A 19,645-nucleotide genomic window follows, 5' to 3' on the forward strand; every position below is an offset into this window, starting at 1 on the left:
GTGCGTGTGTGTGTGTGTATGTGCGCGTGCGTGTGTGCGTGTGCACGCGTGTGTGTGCATGTATGTGTGCGTGCATGCGTGCGCGTGCGTGTGCATGTGTGCACGTGTGTGTGTGTGTGTGTGTGTGTGTGTGTGTGTGTGTGTGCTTGGCATCTGTTCAGCCAGGACTCTGTTGTCTTTGGTTCCCACGTGGCCAAAGTCGTCTAATATAAAACAACGTTCTGTCTTATCTCCTGTTCTACCATCTCCACCACCCCACCCCTCAACACCACCCCTCCCCTCAACACCACCCCTCCCCTCAACACCACCCCACCCCTCAACACCACCCCTCCCCTCAACACCACCCCTCCCCTCAACACCACCCCACCCCTCAACACCACCCCTCCCCTCAACACCACCCCACCCCTCAACACCACCCCTCCCCTCAACACCACCCCTCCCCTCAACACCACCCCTCCCCTCAACACCACCCCACCCCCTCAAATTTGATCTTTTCATCAACCTCTCCTCTCTTCCCACTTTCATCTATACCAACTCCTTTTCAATGAATATTCATTTCTTGGCCTCACTCCCAACCACCTCCTACTTTCTCCTCTTTCCTCTTCTTCCTTTATCCATTTTCTTCTCCTCCTTCCTTTTCCCCCATGTCTCCCCCTCTCCTTCTCATCTGTCTGTTTCTCCTGGCCCCGCCCACAGCCCACGCCCAGCAGGGCGGCTCCAGCGGGGTGGTCATCGCCGTGGTGGTGTGTGTGCTGCTCTTACTCCTGCTCGTCGCCACGCTCTACTTCCTGGGCAAGAAAGGCAAGATGGCGTGCAGCAAGAAGAACAAGAAGGACGCGTGAGTACCCCGGGGGGCGGGGCCGGGGCAACACACCTGCCGTACAAGATATATGCGGAAGGGGGTAGATAGTATAGCTTGCCAGACTTACCCAACACTAGTCCCCGCCCTGGCCCCCAACCGTCCGCACGTGTGCGCAGGGAATCCGGGGAGATGAAACAGGACGCCTTGATGAATAAGAAACCCGGCGAAGACGATGGCGTGGAGGAACGTCTCAACAAGTCAGGAGATTAGGTAAGAGGTCAAAGGCCAAAGTTCAGAAGCCTTGACTAAGTGAAACGGAAGCCTTGGGGTTCGTTAGTCGTGGTGAATGTTTCCTCATGGTGGCATATTAGCAATATTACAGTTCAAATGACGGTTGTGTTCCCGTCATCTTACGTGCTTGTTTCTATCTGTGTAGAGATAATTAGAGAGAAGACTACGGATGAAGAGGCACTCTGAAGTGTGGGAGGCGCAAATCTCCTTCTGAGAGGCACGAGGAGACGAACTTTAGCTGTAAATGTAGTTTTCGGGGTGGACGGGGAAAGTGGGTGTGGGTTGGGGGTTGGAATAATGGGGTTGGGGACAGTGGGTGTGGGTTGGGGGTTGGAATAATGGGGTTGGGGTCAGTGGGTTGGGGGTTGGAATAATGGGGTTGGGGACAGTGGGTGTGGGTTGGGGGTTGGAATAATGGGGTTGGGGACAGTGGGTGTGGGTTGGGGGTTGGAATAATGGGGTTGGGGTCAGTGGGGTGGGTGTGGGGTAGGTGGGCGGGGTTAATCACGGCATGTTTGGAGAGTGGCTAAGATAGGGTCTTTATAATGGGAAAGGGGTCTTCTCTTTTGATCTTTGGGTTAGGCTAAAAATAGCATCTGACATTATTCTGATCAAGTGTTGGGTCAGTCAAGCCAGTAATGAATATAGAGAAGAGGTTTGGAAAAGGAGGTACTGACCACCCAATTCTGTACCAGGCAGAAGGCCAAATTGCTTATGGACCCCAGAATCCTGGGCCCTCTCTGGAAATCACTGTGCCACTGGACTGTTCTCCGGTCCCACACTCCTGCACAGACTGTGCTAATCACGTGATGTCTTTTCTTTCCAAAACGACTGTAGCCCAAAGCGGCTGCGTGGGTGTATATACAAACTGCTTCATTGTGAACACATGCTACTGCAAATAACCACTGTTGCTCCTTTTCCTGCCGCATGGTATATATTGCCAAATATTTGCCTTTTACACCCGAGTTACATGTAAAGTCCCTACATAGCCAAGTGGATGCCTGTGTGTCTTAAATGTTTGCGCTAAACCCAAACGGTAGGGGATGAGATTTGGTGAAGGGTGGTGGACAGACAGAGAACTGAACATTCAAAGAGCCTCGTTGTCTTGGTGACCCCATAATTGAACTCAATCTTTTCAATTTCCTCCCTGTTGTTCTGGGTCCTGTGGCATAGACCACGTGTTCAGAGAGCAGTCCGGACTTAAGTATGACTGGTAACTGAGACGCCCTGTGGTCCCGTGTGTGTGTCACGAGCACTCTTTGTCTTGGCCACGTGTTAAGACTTTTCCGAGGCCTAGCACCAGTCAAAAGACCCTTACCTTAACCAAGCTATTATTTTATGATTATTCTGTTGTTTCAAAATGTGCAGTTTTCTGTCCCATCCCCGTGCCCTGGACATCATGGCCTATTATAAACTTTTAAAAACAGGCAAACCTGCAGACTTTGTCCCAGATCCGCTTAAGGACTTTCATTGACATGTTCGAATACTTTTACAGTATTTATCCAGCACAAATTTGGTGAATTTATCAGTAAACCAAGGGAACCCGAGCCCATGACCTCGGAGTTCCGTACGCCTCGCTCTACCTGCGCTAACAGGTGAGATACCGGAAGGCTACCCACACCCTTCCAAGGCCGGCTGTGTTTGTGCTGAGTGGGACTAGCCCCTAGCCCCTGCGCTGCGTGGCTCAGTGTGTTCCTGAAGCTGAGGGGAGTACTCTGAAATGCTGGGATTAGGGCCAGATCCTCTTTAGTGTGAGTCCAGACAGAGCGGCACCGGCTACATGCTTTCAGTGATGGATTTATGTTAAGTGATCATTTCTCACCACTCGTTGCTTGTATTTCTTTATTTCTTTTCCCTTTCTAAGCCAGAAATGTAAAGTACAACTAAGGTATGGGATGTAGAAGTAGTGAGCTGTTGTTGTTGTTGTTGTTGTTGTTATTTCATTTAATGATTTTTTAAATTTCTTAACTTTTTCTCTTGTGTTGGTGATCTGCGTGTAGCCGGACTGAGCCCCAGTCAGGCCCCGCCCACTGAGCCAGGCCCCGCCCACTGTGCTGTTTCATGGTCTCCTGTTCCTTCTTGCTTCTCAGCACGTTTCCATTTGCATGTCAGCCAGTTTCAGCGGCTCCAGTTCCTCTGATACACACGTACAAACACATTCTGCGAAGGCTAGAAAAATACAACAGATTCTTGACTCTTTAAGCAGCACCAAATGCAGTTTTAATAGTAATTGGATAAACCTGTGAATGAGGGAACTGTTCTGATTATGGAGGTAGTGGCTGAAGCTTCTGGTTTGCATTTATCTTACAATACTGCATGGATGTGTTATCCAATGGTTTGCTATGTATCTTATCCACCTGTTATCCTCACACACACACACACACACACACACACACACACACACACACACACACTGGCTAAACTAGTCTGAATGTTGGAGTGTCACAAAGTGATTTACCCTGCGTGAAACACTGGTGAAACTGGTACCTATTTGACACAGGTCATTGAGTGTGAGTACAAACCCTTTTAATAACTAGAGCAACGTTCTCTGTTTATTTACATGAGTCTACTGAATTTGTTTCCACACGTATAGCCATAACATGACTGTTAATGAGGTGTTTTTGTGGGTCACAGCCATTATCTGCATATCATGGAATTGGAAGTTTTTAAAATGTTGTGAAAATTAAAAAAGATTTTGTTTTTATTTTTAAAGAAAGATTGACCTGCATTTAAACTACTGAACTGTTGCAGCTGTATTTTTCTATTTTCCACTGGTCTTGTGCGGCGGTTTTTATAGGCTATAGTGATGGCTTCCCTTCTTCTGATGTATTGTATATTTTGTGATATTAGTTGTGATATTTGTATTGTGTAATTTCCTTTTTTGTGTGAGATTTATACTTCCAAAAAAAAAAAAAATCAACCCCCCCAGTGAACCAGTGTCCTGTTTTAAATGTCATCATCACGTCACATCTCATTCGAACTCAGTCACTGTATGACAGATTTTGTCTGAGTTATAAAGGTATCTAAGACAGATATTGTAGAGAGAAGCACTTTAGCATCTGGTTGTGTGGAGTCGTTAGGGAACGTTCTGTGTACATCCACCGTGTTGAGCGCATTAAAGACTCCCTGAGGACAGGCAGGATAGCACCGCATGTACGCAAAACATCCCACTTATGAGGTTCAGAGAAAACACTGAGAAGAAAATTACAGTTTTCCTGAACCCAAGGAGTTCTTGTCCCAAACTTGAATAAAAAGACAACGCTTGCTTCAACATTCTGTGGCCTATGCATTGATCGACCAAGCACGCCCATGAAATAGGCCTATCTTGGGCTGCGTTACTATGGCAACCTGTCGCTGGGCGAGAGAGGCTCGGTGCAATTTATGATTTCAATTATTTTTTGTTGTTGTTTATGATGCGGTGGAGGCTGGTGAAGACAGAGGCCCACGGCGTTCTGGAGCTCCCTGAAGCTCGAGCGAGACCAAACGTCCATTACAATATTGAAACATCCCCCTACTGCAAATCCCCACAAAGAGGATGGATTTATGGGTGGGTGGGAGAGAAAAGGAGGAAGGGAGATAACAGCGAGGTGGGTGGCACACTCTCAGGAAAAGAAAAACACACGAAATGTACCAAAATTACAGCGCAGTTTCTGGACCATATTGTGCAAGATGAATTATTTTACATGTTGGCGGAATTTCTTAGAGGCAACGGGTGTAGTCACATAATGTTTTGTTAAGTAACAGCTGCAGTGCTACTTGGGAGACACTGAGTTTTGGTGGCAATTAAGGTAAAAGAGACGACACTCGAATGGCCATGATAAACTCTGACCTTCTCTTGACTCTTATCACCACTTATTAATGCTTACAATAAAGGCGCAACACAGCACGCTGTAGTGCGCTAACCTGAGTTCAACTTAGGGAAAATGGGGTCTCAGGAGAAAGAGCTTATCCTCCCATCTTTTTTCATTCCTTCTGGTTTCCGATGGACTGAGGCCAGTGCAGGGGTGTGCTGATGTCAGAATTCATCCTGATTTGAGTGCAACGTTGTGATCGTGGCCAGAGGCTGTCTATCTTTCACCAGGTCTTCCTGACACCTGTCTTGTCTTCCTCTGGGTCTCCAGTTGGCCCAAATAACATGTTTGCGTATGTGTGCGTGTGTTTGTGCGTGTGGGTGTGCATGTCCGTGTGCTCGCGTGGATCACCAGAGGCAGAGAAAAAAGATTTGCGTGCACTTGTATGTTTTCTCGAGACAAGGTCACATTACTGCTGGCAACAGGTGCTGATTGGTCCTGTCTTCTGCCAGAGGGAAGGGGGGACCAGAATCTCATAGTAGTCACTTTTCCTTGAACCCTCTTCTCCATTGCTGATTGGTCCTGTCTTCTGCCAGAGGGAAGGGGGGACCAGAATCTCATAGTAGTCACTTTTCCTTGAACCCTCTTCTCCATGCAATGAAGAAAAAGAGAAGTGGGAGGGGTGGATGGGGGTGGGGTTAGTGGGTGGACTCTCACCTAAACATCCAAGAGCTCCTGCAGGTCTGCCAAAAGGATGTCCTGACCTGTATCTGAGCAGGTGTCTGTGGAGGTTGCCAAGGGAGACAAGACGGGGCACACCCCTGCTGGGGTCCTGGGCAAGGAGATAAAAATCCCCACAAACTTCCTCGGGCTTAAAGGGAAGGAGGCTAGATATGAGGAAGGTTGACTCAGACGCAGCGTGGATTAACAGGGTCCCGGGACTCTCCACCCACCACACCTTTAAGCTCCGTGTGCTAATGCATCGCTGTAGGCTATGTTCTCATTAGCATGCATTTATCAATAAGCCCCGCCCACCTGCCGCTGATCTCGGCCGTTTTCCCACGCTTCGACACTTTTGATGTGGCTGTGGTTGCTTTCAGCTTTAAGCTCTTGATTAAAGTCGTGTGTGGTTGGAGGAGGTACCGTAAGCCCTCATGGTGACAGGACAATGTTTACATCATTTGGCAGACACTCTTATCCACACCAGCTGACGTATTTATGAGCATGACAGTAGTACCTTCGTCTACCTGCTCTGCCAGGTGAGCTGCACCTGGAAACCATGAAGAGTTTAATACTGTGGGGACATGCTGCTTCAGGTTTCATGTGAAGACCAAAAGGCAACGGCTTTTGATGGGGATACTGAGCTGAAGGGAAGGATTAGGACATGGATTAGGTAACCATACATTTCTGTCTAGCTATCGTAATACACCAGGGAATAGAAATACCCTGCAAACATAGTGATACAAGGTGGCGTGTGTGTGTGCATATAAAAGGTCTCATCTGGGACACGGTCAATTGACTCCTTAATGAAGCAGTGAGTGTGTGAGTACGAGACCCCCTTCTGTTCCTCGTTATCTGTCCCAGCTAGAGTCCCCGCCATCCTGCTCCAGAACAACTGGAGCAAGACACTACCAGACATGCCTACCCAATTACCCAGAAGCATCTCACAAAAATCTATTATTATTTCACAGATTCATAAAAGGTTGTAACCGCCCTTGTGCAGCAGTAGGTCAGTTCTGTTTAGTTGCTTACAGCAAGGAAAACCAATTTGGACTGAAATCACGTTTTGGTCATTTCAAAATTAAAAACCGTATCACCTTATCTGTTTTTTTATCTGATCACATCCACTCATGGAGACCAGCCACTGGAACAGAATTACAGTGGCTGCAACAGGAATTGAATTGGTTGGCTATGATGTTATTGTTGTTGTTGTCCTTTTTACTGTTTGAGTTTCCTTGTCACACACCTAATACACATTGTGTTGTATTGTGGCCAATCAGTTAAATTCTGATTCAGCTTAGAATCATAAAAAAGGTCAAAAAGTGAATTTATTTTTTCATAAAATAAAATGTTTTAGGTCAAATAAGTTATGAATAGTATAAAGTTCCAATATACAAAATATAAGTAACTCTCAGAACTACGTGACCTTTATATCAGTATGAAGCACTAGGCATTCAGTTAACATGACTCAACAGGAAGTGGTCAGGCATATCTTCACATCTTCATATCTTCCCAGACTTTAATTGGCTGGGATGTTTGGTTTACCGTCTCACTGTTGTTGACACTTTGGAGAGCCGGTTGCTTAGAAGGTCCTGTTAAGGCCTGACACGACTCTCATAACTCACTTCACCTTCCTTATCACTCTGTCTGTTCATTTGTTAGGCAAAGGATAACATGGCCCTGTCTCAGAAGTGTGTGTGTGTGTGTGTGTGTGTGTGTGTGTGTGTGTGTGTGTGTGTGTGTGTGTGTGTGTGTGTGTGTGTGTGTGTGTGTGTGTGTGTGTGTGTGGCGTTTTCTGTCCATGTTTCCCTACTCCAGTGGGTATACACTGTACAGATGCTGGCAGTACCACCCTCTAGTTGGCCTCTGGTCTCTTCTCTCCATAGTGAAGGCTGCACCTGCTTGAACGAGGTAGAACCAAGACAAAGACACAGTGCACGTGGTCTGGGTAGAGCAGAGGTTATGGATAGTGCACAAGACATGAGTAGTGCACCAGACAAGGGTAATATACAGATATGGGTAGTGCACCAGATTGGGGCAGGAGACAAGATATGGGTAGCACCTCTAGACCATAAGTGTTACACAGAGGATGTGATTGGAGACAAACCGTGTACTAGGATTGGTGACGAAGTGGCTTGTCAGTTCCATGTCAAACGGTCCTCTTGATTCCATTCATCTGAGACTCAGATACCGGTGGACTGCACCAGTAAGATGGTGATTTAAATCCCAAGTGGTTCCTTATCAGGAAGATCCATTAGCCTTGTGGAGGTTAAGAGAATCTTTTAACCCATCGAGACTGGAGTCCACATGGTAGACAGTTATGGATTAGCCGGCCGAGATGTTTTGGTGGCTGACGTCTTGAGCCAAACACTTGTCTCCATATTATGACTCGACCAGTTCGGTGTGGTGACATAAACAAAAAAAAGCTCCCACAAAAATGTAGGAAAAAAACACCAGAACACAGGAATTCAAAATAACATTACGTGGAATTCCTGTTTTTGCAGTGAATTAATTAGTCAAGTGAAGTTGGATGGGGGAAGAAAATATGTATTATTTAAAAATAGGTCAAATTTGCAAAATATGTATATGAGATCAGTTTAACTGATGCGGGTCTCTGCTTTAGATCCTTACATTGTGTTTGTATAAGATTGTTATAAATGCTAAGATTGCGTATGAAGCAGCCTGTTCCTACACACCTTCCCTGTAAATCATCCGCTCTGTGTTCTTACACAGTTCTTCTCTAGGCGCATTGTTCATGTTGAATTTATACTTCCCCAGCTGTCAAATCAATATTGCAGTCACAGTACTGCTGCCAGTCATGTTATATCTTCCAGCATCCCTGTGTGTGTGTGTGTGTGGGTGTGTGTGTGTGGGTGTGTGTGTGTGTGTGTGTGTGTGTGTGTGTGTGTGTGTGCCGCCATCGGGCTGTTTCATGCTGTTGCAAAGGCCCCACTAGACATGTTCGTGTCTGCAGACTTCATTGTTACACACCCTTGGCTTGCGGCACGCATACGTATGTGTAACGTGCACAAGACCCAGATCGCCTCGTGTTCTCCAGCGCTCGATATGACTTTGTGCTTTTGGGGAAGGAGAGAGAGGGATGTTCTCTGAGCCAGATCTACAAATTGAGCAGAACGACCCCGTCGCCACGGCTACGTGTTGTGTTGTGCCGCTTTCAGACAGAGGTGAGGTCGGTGCTTTCGCACCCAGCGCCCGACAAAAAAGTGCTCGCTGCTGTTTTCCATTCACTGAAAGGAGCGGAGGACAGAGTGAACAATGGACAGGTAACCCTGGCAACACAGGACATAGTTAGATGATTACGGGGATGCGGATGGGTGAAGGGCGCGCGGTGTCGGGCCATCTCCAGCTCCCATGGTCCTGCTCCCCAGAGGCCCCACCACCACCATTAACACTGGCACACTATTAAGTGTAATTCACAGATGAATACAAATGCACTTTTGGGCTCTCTGTCTCACTCTCTCTTACATTCTGTCTCTCACTCTCTCTCCTAAGTTCTGTCTGTCTCTCTCCTACATTCTCTGTCTCTCCTTTTTCATTTATGCAAATTTTGTCTGGTAGTTTTTTGAATTTGATCAAAAGTTATCTGTGATGTGGTGGGTACCATCACAAAAGACTATGCCCCTTCGTATTCTGCAGCCTCTACAGACATTATTTAGCCAACACGTCTCCGTTACTCTCTCTCTCTCTCTGTGTGTGTGTGTGTGTGTGTGAGAGAGAGTGTATGTGTGTGTGTGTGTGTGTGTGTGTGTGTGTGTGAGCGTGTGCCTCTGTGTGTGTGTGTGTGTGTGTGTTTAATTGAAACACACTGAAGAGAATCAATATGAGAGTCCTCCCAGCCTCTTCATCAGACAGGCCGGATTAAAAGGCCTCTTAGTTAAATAGAACACACGCACAGAGAGGGAGAGGGAGAGAGAGAGAGATTAGGGTTTTTTCTTTCCCACATACATTGTTGTAGCTCCGTGTTTCACTGCCCCAGTACTATACCCTTACACTTTATGGTTTAGTGATTTCTATGTTGTAAAAACTCTCCTCGTCCACCTTTCTGGGTAACCGGCGGACGCGTCACATCAAGCGTGTAACGGTGGAGGAAACACTGCAGGCCGAGATTCGGAAACACCATCGTAAGTATTACAAGAGCCAGAACTCAGCCGCTTCCTTTCCGTTGGACAGCCCCACTACATGAATGTGGCATGACACGCAATAACATCACCGGCTACTCAAGTCGGGTTTTTGCTTCCATAAGAGAACATCTCGAGCAGCGATATCGCCGTGATGCTTGTTAGCAGGCCGTCGCGGAGAGGAGGGGGCATTTACCGGGGAGTCTGCACGTTAACGGAGAGAAACTAGAATCATATGACATGCAAAAAGCCTCTAAAACGCAGATATAATCGTGACTTTTTCATTCTCCCTTATAGTCTAGGCTAAAGAAACATGACAAAGATCCCCATGTGGTATACTGTAACATTCTTCATATATCACATCCTTCACACACTTTATATTTGACACAAAAAGATCTTATGTTATAAATTCAAAATAATACGTGTTAAAGACCCATTGAGGTTTAATGTTTGGTTCTTTACCAAATATGCCATGTTTATGTTTTAAGTAGGATACAGTGCACATTTAATTAGTTTTGAGTTTTTACACGTGTAATCATTTGATTTATTGGCGTTTATTCTGCTTTAGGGTGGCACGAGAAAGAGCCGTGATGGCGTGGTAACGGGGCGAAACCCATCCCGTAGATATATGCACCGGATCTCTCCGCTTTTAGCGAGATGAACGGACGTCCCGGGACCGGGAAAACGCGCTGGCTCGTGTTGTACATCACTGAGAGTAGCATCGGAATCATATTACGGCTGAGTCTGTAGTCTGGTTCCTGTCTGTCAAACGCCTAATAAGCCCAGAGAGAGAGAGAGAGAGAGAGAGAGAGAGAGAGAGAGAGAGAGAGAGAGAGAGAGAGAGAGAGAGAGAGAGAGAGAGAGAGAGAGAGAGAGAGAGAGAGAGAGAGAGAGAGAGAGAGAGAGAGAGAGAGAATCGTGCATCCGTTACATATGCTTAAACGTGCCGTGTTTGAAATCGATAAGTATTACACAATTAGCAATGTGACAATTAGCAATGCGGCATTTGGTCCATAATGCTGATTTTCAAAACCTATTAGTTCACTCTCTCACACTATTTATATAATCGAGAAATAAAAAGGTTCCAGGCGTAGAAGACTATTGCTCTATCCCACAGTGGAAGTTTAATTATTGTAGGGTTTCATGAGAGTGAGTTAAGTCAGATAACGGTGGAGGCACAGACGAAGGGAAGAGTCGCGTGCGTATACACACGAACTCAGTCGAAATTGAACTCGTAATGAATTTGTGAAGAAGAGTAAGAAAAGACAGGAAAGCAAGAAACAAGGGAGCCTAACGAGCGGGGTGGCACGCACGCCTGCTGATGCGCGAGATGTGTGAGCGAGAGCGGGGTGAGGGGAGAAAAAAAAAAGGAACGGAAGCACCGATGGGTTGGGCGGAGGAGAGAGAGAGAGGGAGAGAGAGGGAGAGAGAGAGAGAGAGAGAGAGAGAGAGAGAGAGAGGGAGAGGGAGAGAGAGAGAGACAGAGAGAGAGAGAGAGAGAGAGAGAGAGGAGAGAGAGAGAGAGAGACAGAGAGAGAGAGAGGGAGAGAGACAGAGAGAGAGAGAGAGAGAGAGGGAGAGGGAGAGAGAGAGAGAGAGGGAGAGAGAGAGAGAGAGAGAGAGAGAGAGAGAGAGAGAGAGAGAGAGAGAGAGAGAGAGGGAGAGGGAGAGAGAGAGAGAGAGAGAGAGAGGGAGAGAGAGAGAGAGAGAGAGAGAGAGAGAGAGGGAGAGAGAGAGAGAGAGACAGAGAGAGAGAGAGGGAGAGAGAGAGAGACAGAGAGAGAGAGAGAGAGAGAGGGAGAGGGAGAGAGAGAGAGAGAGGGAGAGAGAGAGAGACAGAGAGAGAGAGAGAGAGAGAGGGAGAGAGAGAGAGAGAGACAGAGAGAGAGAGAGAGAGAGAGGGAGAGAGAGAGAGAGAGACAGAGAGAGAGAGGGAGAGAGACAGAGAGAGAGAGGAGAGAGACAGAGAGAGAGAGAGAGAGAGAGAGAGGGAGAGAGAGAGAGAGAGAGAGAGAGAGAGAGAGAGAGAGAGAGAGAGAGAGAGAGAGAGAGAGAGAGAGGGAGAGAGAGAGGAGAGAGAGAGAGAGAGAGAGAGAGAGAGAGAGAGAGAGAGAGAGAGAGAGAGAGGGAGAGAGAGAGAGAGAGAGAGAGAGAGAGAGAGAGAGAGAGAGAGAGAGAGAGAGAGAGAGAGAGAGAGAGAGAGAGAGGAGGGGAGTAAAAAAAAGAGTGCTGACAAAACAAATGACGGAGAATAGCAGAGACAGATGGCGAAACGACTCTGGTGCTGATGGGAAATAAACGCACGCAGCTGCGACTCCTTCTGTGTGTCTGCGTGTCTGTGCGGGCGTTGTGGCGCGCAGACACATTTATACGAGGACAGAACCGTTCGGGTCGCGAGACTGCAAAAGACACACCCACGCGGACGATGTCGGCGTTTCATGTCCTTACTTGTCTGTTCCTCCGCGCGCCTCTCCCGGGAGTGATGCTGGGGTCTGTTGGGTGTTTGCTGCCCTCTAGTGGCGCCGAGTAGCACATGCTCTTGTTCTTGGAGTGGACGGTTGACCTGCTGCGGTTCGCTCGCTGCTGTTTTATGCGTTTGCTGTGATGAAAATCCTAACGGGGTTCAAACAGAACCAGAACATGAATAGTAACATTAATTTTACCGACATCAAGTTATTAGTTTCAGTATTTATATACTCTTTAACAGTCGATATAAATTACTGGCACATTCAGCAACCTTTGTGTGTGTGTGTTTTGTGCACACTGCAGTGTTAATTGCTTTCATTTAAGTGATCTAAATATGAAGTGGAAAGGGGTTTGAGGAGTAAAAATAGACTTTACACACCGTTGGGCTACAAAATGGAAATTTGCAACACCTGAGACCAGGAGATTATCCTGGTAAATAGACCTCGAAATAATGACCTTATTAGGGAAATGACATATTAGCATAATAGTGTGGACTTCATTGTTTAAAGGCAGTTATCAAGTGTTGGTGCTCAGGTGGTAAGGGAGTGTGTGTGTGAGTGTGTGTGTGTGTGTGTGTGTGTGTGTGTGTGTGTGTGTGTGTGTGTGTGTGTGTGTGTGTGTGTATGTGTGTGTGTGTGTGTGTGTGTGTGTGAGTGTGTGTGTGTGTGTGTGTGTGCTGTTTTGTTTGTTCTCTTTTTTGCTTGTTTGTTTTTGTAACATGTCCATGTACTGGAGTAAGAAAATAGCACATGGTTGTACAAACTGGCTGATGGTGTAGGAAGGTAAGAGTGTAACACACCACAGACGGCCTGGTGTGTTTACGAGAGCTCACACTTAATAACACAGCGAGAGCAAATGAGCGGAGACACGTAGGATCATTTACCCTGGGGGCCTTCTGGCCAACAATGGAAGCATCCCTCAGCCATTACACCTTGTCAGTACGCTCACGTAACGCTCAGTGCTCTCACAGACTCTGAGTTCCGTGGCTGCTCTCGGGAGAGATGAGCACCTGGTACCATGGGCACTCGAGCGCGAAGTTCAATCCTACTGCCCTGCTAACACACCTCTCCTGACGAAGACTTGCATGGCCACTGTAAACTGCTGCTTTGTCCCAGCTGGAAGAGGTTTGCTTGCACAGCTAATTAGCTTCAGTGTTGCGTTTCTAATAACATAAAACGTATTAAAATGGAGAGGCTGTCTGACACAGAAGGTTTAGGAGAGAAGATGGCGCCATAGAACCTGCCTGGGCTGGATCTGGATCTCATTGGATTTAAACATATTTCCCAGATTTTAATTTTAGTTTGTATCTATATATCGGTGGGCAAAAAAAAATTGTAGTTCATAAAGCTCCTGTTCCTTTAAGTAATGTAGGAAAAAGTGGGAAAAGCTTGGTGATGTTTTGATTCCAACTCCTGTTCCAGAAACCTGAAGGTATGGAGTATTAAAAAATATATATTTTCTTTTAAAGATAAACAAAGGTAATTATTTATTAAAATATTGTTGTTGGTTTCACCATCACTAAAGTATTTCCATTACATTCCAAAGTAAGTTATTCTTTTTTTAAAACCAATTTTAGTGTAAAATAATTCAATATCCAAGATATATAAACCAATCACCACCATCCACAATGTGGCTTTGACAACTATCAGCTACCTAATCACTGGTGTAGACCAAGTACAACCCTTCACTGGAAATCTTGTTTAAAAAAAACACTCACAGGTGATGTGAATTACATTCATTATCTGGTTACAGTGGCACCTGTCAGTAGGTGGATATATTAGGTGAACAGCGAGTATGAGGTGGGTAGTGTCTACTAAAATTGGTCCTAGGGAAAATATTCAGGAATGTTTTGAGGAACATGATAAGGAGGTCCAGTTGTTGACTTGGCCTCCAAATTCCCAGATCTCAGTCAGATTAAGGATCTGTGGGCTGTGACAGGTGGACGCCTGACCTCACAATTTACGGTACCTAAAAGAATCTGCATGGTGCCAGGTACCACAGGACATTTTCAGACGTCTTGTTTATGTATATTATGTAGGTTAAAGGCAGTAGAGATTAGGAGATTATGTAGGTTAAGGCCAGTAGAGGACTCCGATTCACCTGCTCAGTTCCTGTGATCTGTCCTGCTGTTTTATCTGTTAACATTAACAATAATTTATTATAATTATCATCAATAATAAAGCAATAGTGCAGCACTGAAACCTGTCAAAGGCTGTAACGGTGAGCGGTAAGGAGGCGGACGCATGTGCGGAGAAGAGCGAGATTTATTAGGGGCAAATCCAGAGTCAGAGTCATAGTCGTAGTCCAGGGTCACCGAGCCGGCACGGAGATTACGGGGATACGTTATAAACAAAAAACAAAAGTACACGAAGGCAGACAGGGGAAGCCTAGGATAAACAGAGACTAGGAAACATGAAGCCTGGGCTAAACAGAGACTAGGAAACATGAAGCCTGGGCTAAACAGAGACTAGGAAACATGAAGCCTGGGTTAAACAGAGACTAGGAAACATGAAGCCTGGGCTAAACAGAGACTAGGAAACATGAAGCCTGGGCTAAACAGAGACTAGGAAACATGAAGCCTGGGCTAAACAGTCAGACTAGGAAACATGAAGCCTAGGCTAAACAGTCAGACTAGGAAACATGAAGCCTGGGCTAAACAGTCAGACTAGGAAACATGAACCCTGGGCTAAACAGAGACTAGGAAACATGAAGCCTGGGTTAAACAGAGACTAGGAAACATGAAACCTGGGCTAAACAGAGACTAGGAAACATGAAGCCTGGGCTAAACAGAGACTAGGAAACATGAAACCTGGGCTAAACAGAGACTAGGAAACATAAAGCCTGGGCTAAACAGAGACTAGGAAACATGAAGCCTGGGCTAAACAGAGACTAGGAAACATGAAGCCTGGGTTAAACAGAGACTAGGAAACATGAAACCTGGGCTAAACAGAGACTAGGAAACATGAAGCCTGGGCTAAACAGTCAGACTGGGATACATGGAGTACAAACATCCAAACATTCAATGAACAGTAAGAACACAGGGCATCAGACAGGGTTTAATTACATGAACTTAACAAGACTAGAATCAAAGAACAGGTGAAAATAATGACGGGCGTGGGAAACCAAACGAGGGCTGGAGAAAACAAAACTAAGGAATGGAGCCAAAATAAAACACACGACTGGGAAACCATGGAAGATGGGAGGGACTAACTGTGACAAAGGGCCATTGATGGACTGTGAGTAAACGCTTGAAATACATTTGTTTTTATTTCACTTTCAAACAATCAACACTATAAAAAAGCAGTTTCCATTACTTAAACCTTTGGTATCTATATATGACCATGTGGAAATGGGTTTTAAATGCATTAACTATCATACAGATTACCAGCTTTTACAAATATAGCTACATACTTTGCTCAGTGTTTATTGGCAGAATTCAATAATTGCTCCTAGGCTTTCATAAGTGTGTTTGGAATCAGGTTTTCTATTTTTTTCTAAGTATGCGGGAAGGTTATTGACTGTGGTGATCAATATATGCCGCATGTGCTAAAGGTTGAGAATAGATCAATGAACCTCTGAACATTAAACCTCTGAACTGTGTGACTTTGCAGAACGCAGAGCAGCGCAGGTTCCGGCTAAATGATGGGTGTGCTGATGACTGCGCTCGGTGCCTGGGTTTGAAAGCGCATGAATAATTGAGCATGGCTGGTTTTTCTTGATTCATTTTATGGCTTGAAAGGTGAACACCCAAACTTGAAATGCAAGACACAGCTCATTCTCTCTGCAGTCACCAGCCCGGGAGAGAAGCAGTGTGAGCTTTCATCATGCTGAGGAAGTGCCCCAGGAAGCACACTCACCCCCACCCTGCCCTCCCAGATTTAAAAAAAGGCTGTCAAAGAGAAGAAAAGAAGAAAAAAAACATTGTAAAATGATTTAATAATCAATTTTTGTTTTGAGTTGATTATGAATATGTAAAAGACCAAGATTTAATTACGAGTTAATTATAATCTATATCACAGTTTTTTATGTCCCATATAATCTTCTCCAAGGTCAAGACAGAAATATATAGTATGACATGAATCTTAATGGCAAAGTTTTATCAGCTCAGAGGCTTTTTTAAAAAGCTCACAGCTGGACGTTTGAAAACAGAAAGATAAAGTTTGTAGAAAACAAAAAGCGATGAATACTGAGATCATGTCACTCTGAATACCAAAATGACATTCAACTTTCTCAGAATGCTGAAAACACCAGTGAAAAAACAGAAGGGAATAATTAGGTAATCACTTTGTCAGTGTTACTTGTCACTAAACTGCAGCCAACAGGGAAGCACTGACTCATGGACATACGGTCTTGTTTTCCACACGAGTAATTCTGAGGTTATTTTCATTTATAAGGTGGTATTTGCTGTAATAAGTAGTTTACGTAGTGCACGTATACATTGCTTTTCCCAAGGCGTTGTAAATGTATGGAGTTATGATGATAGGTTTGGGATTATTTTTCTAAAACTATTGTTCCTTAAATTTCGTAGCATTTTTATGCCTCAAAGCGTGCACAGTGACAAACGTGCCCACATTCCTGGACTTTCTACAAATGTTTTGTTTTTATTGTAATACATTGCACTGCATTGCTGACATGAAATCACCAAACGGGATCCAACAATCCATTACGGTTTCTTTACACCTTGTATACACTGAGAAAAATTATTATTCTCTTATACATTATAAATGCTGAAAAGTGCATCAGAGAGATTAAACCACTTCTGCTGTTCACTACTTCTGGTCAAAATACTTGTTTGCTTCTTGGTGTGGTTGTGTTCTCTGATGCTGCAGGGTGATGGGTGCTTGCAGAGTTCATATATGAAAGGGGGACCCACATGGATCCACAAGAAAGGTAGGACCATGTCTGAGCTCCATGCATGCTGGAAGATGAGAGCGAGCTTGCTTTTGTCCTCGTGTGGCTCTCCTGCATGGTTGACCCAATGTCCAGAGTCGACACGAATGAGCTAAAACGGGGCGCGGTAAGTTCATGCGTCCTGGGGGTACACCATGTGGTAGAGCTGGTCCTGGAAGATACCGGCATACGTACGCGCAGCCGTGGTGGTCTCATGGAACAGATTCCTGAGAAGCAGAGAAAATGAGTGATATTTGTGCTGAAAGTACTGGAGTACTGAAACTGTGCACCAATTGCTAAGTAATGAAATTAAGAACCCAAATAAGGGTAGTAGTAATAGGCTACAACACAAAAATGGGTGCAGAAGCAATCAGTCAATGAAGGGGGAAGGTAATCCACACTCACTTGGCCTTCTCATCTAGCTGGAAGCCCTTGATGTTTTCCATGTATCCACTGATGGTCTCCATGCTGTGGTCATAGTAGGACTTTAGGGTCTCGATCACAGTATCGACTGTTCCCGTCTCCTTTTCCTCGGCCAGTCGGGGAACCCGGAAGCTCTCCGAGCCTACGGTGACGAAGCCCCAGGTTAATGAGTAATGGAAGGTGGCAGATTTATCTGACACAAGATCCACAAGTCTATTAGCCAACAGTTCTCTGATTTCATCTTTCGCCATAAATTGTTTGCATATGTAAAGCTAATTCATGGAAAACAATCATCTGGAATGAATTTTTTAGTGTGTGTGTGTGTGTGTGTGTGTGTGTGTGTGTGTGTGTGTGTGTGCGCGCGAAGCACGTACCCAAGGTTAGGGCTGTGATGAAGGCTGTGATGAAGAGCAGTTTGTGCATGCTAACTCCTGGACCTGAGATAAAGATCATGCACAAATGTAGGACATCATCCATAGATCTTAAACAAGACGCAAGAGGCATCGGTTCACTGTTCAGTCCTGACAACCCTGATCTCCTGCAAGCTAAGGTCGTTCCCCTGAGCGTTCTTAGTTCAAACAAGGTTTTTGTTTGTTTGACTTTTGTGGTAGAAACTGTTAGTTAACGAACAGAAGAATGAATGTGAGGAGATATATTTAATCAATCTATATCAACTTAATTACTTAAACTTTTCAATTTAAAAGTATTAATATAAAAAAAAATCTTCACCACTTTTGATAGCATTGTGCCATATATCTACCAATGTTACAGCAAATATGATTCTAATATTTTACAGTTGGTTCTAATATTAATATTCTTATAATATTAATATAAGAATCAGTCCAATATATGTGCTAAGTGTTGTTCTACTGTGTAGCTGAAGGGGCTATAAGAACACAGAGATGGCTGTACTCACTGTCTCTCTTCAATAGAAAGTGTCAGGCTGCTTAGCACGTAAGATGCTTTGGACTATCTTATATATATGATGTATTGAGCTGACTATCCAAATGCCAAAGTGCAACCCTCCAAGATAATGTGTGTGTGTGTGTGTGTGTGTGTCAATGAGTGTGTGTGTGTGGGTGTGTGTGTGTGTGCACGCGCATATGTGTGTGTGTGTGTGTGTGTGAGGTGGACTGAAAGCAAGAGAGAACCCAGTTGTGGGGATGTCAGAAGGGGTGTGAGATAATGGATCTAAAGTGTGCAGTGTTCATTAGATTAACTATTGGGTCATTCTACAAATTTGGGGTGATTTGCTCAGCCCACTGACGATTTGTCATTTAGTTAACTTTGATAATTAATGTTTGATAAAACAGACAGTGTTGTTTAATAAAGGCTAATGGCTTTGTCATTAAGAATGAGGAAATCTAATCTTCTGTGATACATGCTGGCACTGAAATAACCTTCGTATCGTCCTTATCTGCACTTATGGGCTCTTTCCGTTGTGTAAGCAGAGTGCTATATGTTTACAGTCCTAAGTCTACTCACCTTAGACACGTTGGCGTGTTTACTTCAGACTATCTGTACATACTGTTATTTGTGTATGTGTGTGTGTGTGTGTGTGTGTGTGTTTCTGTTTATGTGTAAATCATTGAATCATTCATGAACATATTCATTCATTCATTCATCCATTCATTCATTCCTTTTTTGTAAATTTATACATAAATACTTAATAACACTTAAGACAACCAAACATTCTCCTTTAGGTTATCGATGTTTAAGTTAGTATGAGGTTTAGGTGTAGGCGCAACCTTAATTATCTCCAGTAATAAGCCAGTCAGTCATAGTGTAGAGAACACTATAAGTCTTTGTGTGTTATGCTGTGATTATAGAGCCATCCATGACTCTCACACATGCAAATCTAGAGTTTAGCTGTCTTCATCACCATGCACTTTTTTCTAACTTTGTTTTGCAGTTGGCTAGAGCTAGACCACATAGTCTCACTGGCTCTGTTGGAGAGCCAGAGGTCATGACCCTGTGTGATAATCCTGTCACAGCACCTTGCAGGAGTTGTGAACCCTCCACACGTCTGGAGAGATGGTATCTTCTGACTCAGTGAGGGGCTGCAGGCTCAGTGACATTAGTGCATAGAAGCAATGCCCTGCTAGAGTAAGATACGCGATCAG

At 44.9% G+C, this 19,645-nt stretch overlaps 2 protein-coding genes across 4 annotated transcripts in view; one reads left to right on the plus strand and one right to left on the minus strand.

Annotated features, from left to right (window-relative positions):
• bcam (basal cell adhesion molecule (Lutheran blood group)) overlaps nt 1-4,026 on the plus strand; it is a 46,052-nt gene extending 42,026 nt beyond the window's left edge. For both annotated transcript variants that reach the window (XM_081696357.1, XM_081696358.1), the window contains 3 exons: nt 697-838; nt 979-1,072; nt 1,239-4,026. In XM_081696357.1, the coding sequence (XP_081552483.1) occupies nt 697-838; nt 979-1,072 (236 nt within the window). In that variant the 3' untranslated portion in view covers nt 1,239-4,026. The remainder of the gene's footprint in view (nt 1-696; nt 839-978; nt 1,073-1,238) is intronic.
• A 12,761-nt stretch (nt 4,027-16,787) lies between these two features.
• Nucleotides 16,788-18,457, minus strand: apoc2 (apolipoprotein C-II). 2 transcript variants are annotated; one of them, XM_081697053.1, is made up of 4 exons: nt 18,439-18,457; nt 17,897-17,959; nt 17,505-17,664; nt 16,788-17,326 (listed from the first exon to the last, which is right to left on the minus strand). In XM_081697053.1, the coding sequence occupies exons 2-4, from the start codon at nt 17,943-17,945 to the stop codon at nt 17,233-17,235; spliced, it is 303 nt and encodes a 100-aa protein (XP_081553179.1). In that variant the 5' UTR covers nt 17,946-17,959; nt 18,439-18,457; the 3' UTR covers nt 16,788-17,232. The 2 variants fall into 2 exon arrangements, with proteins under 2 accessions (XP_081553179.1, XP_081553178.1); XM_081697052.1 differs by lacking the exon at nt 18,439-18,457 and having other exon boundaries at nt 17,897-18,003.
• Nucleotides 18,458-19,645: the final 1,188 nt, after the last annotated feature.

Source organism: Electrophorus electricus, chromosome 14, assembly GCF_041902795.1.
Source record: "Electrophorus electricus isolate QZ-2024a chromosome 14, ASM4190279v1, whole genome shotgun sequence".
In the NCBI taxonomy this organism is placed as follows: Eukaryota; Metazoa; Chordata; class Actinopteri; order Gymnotiformes; family Gymnotidae; genus Electrophorus; species Electrophorus electricus.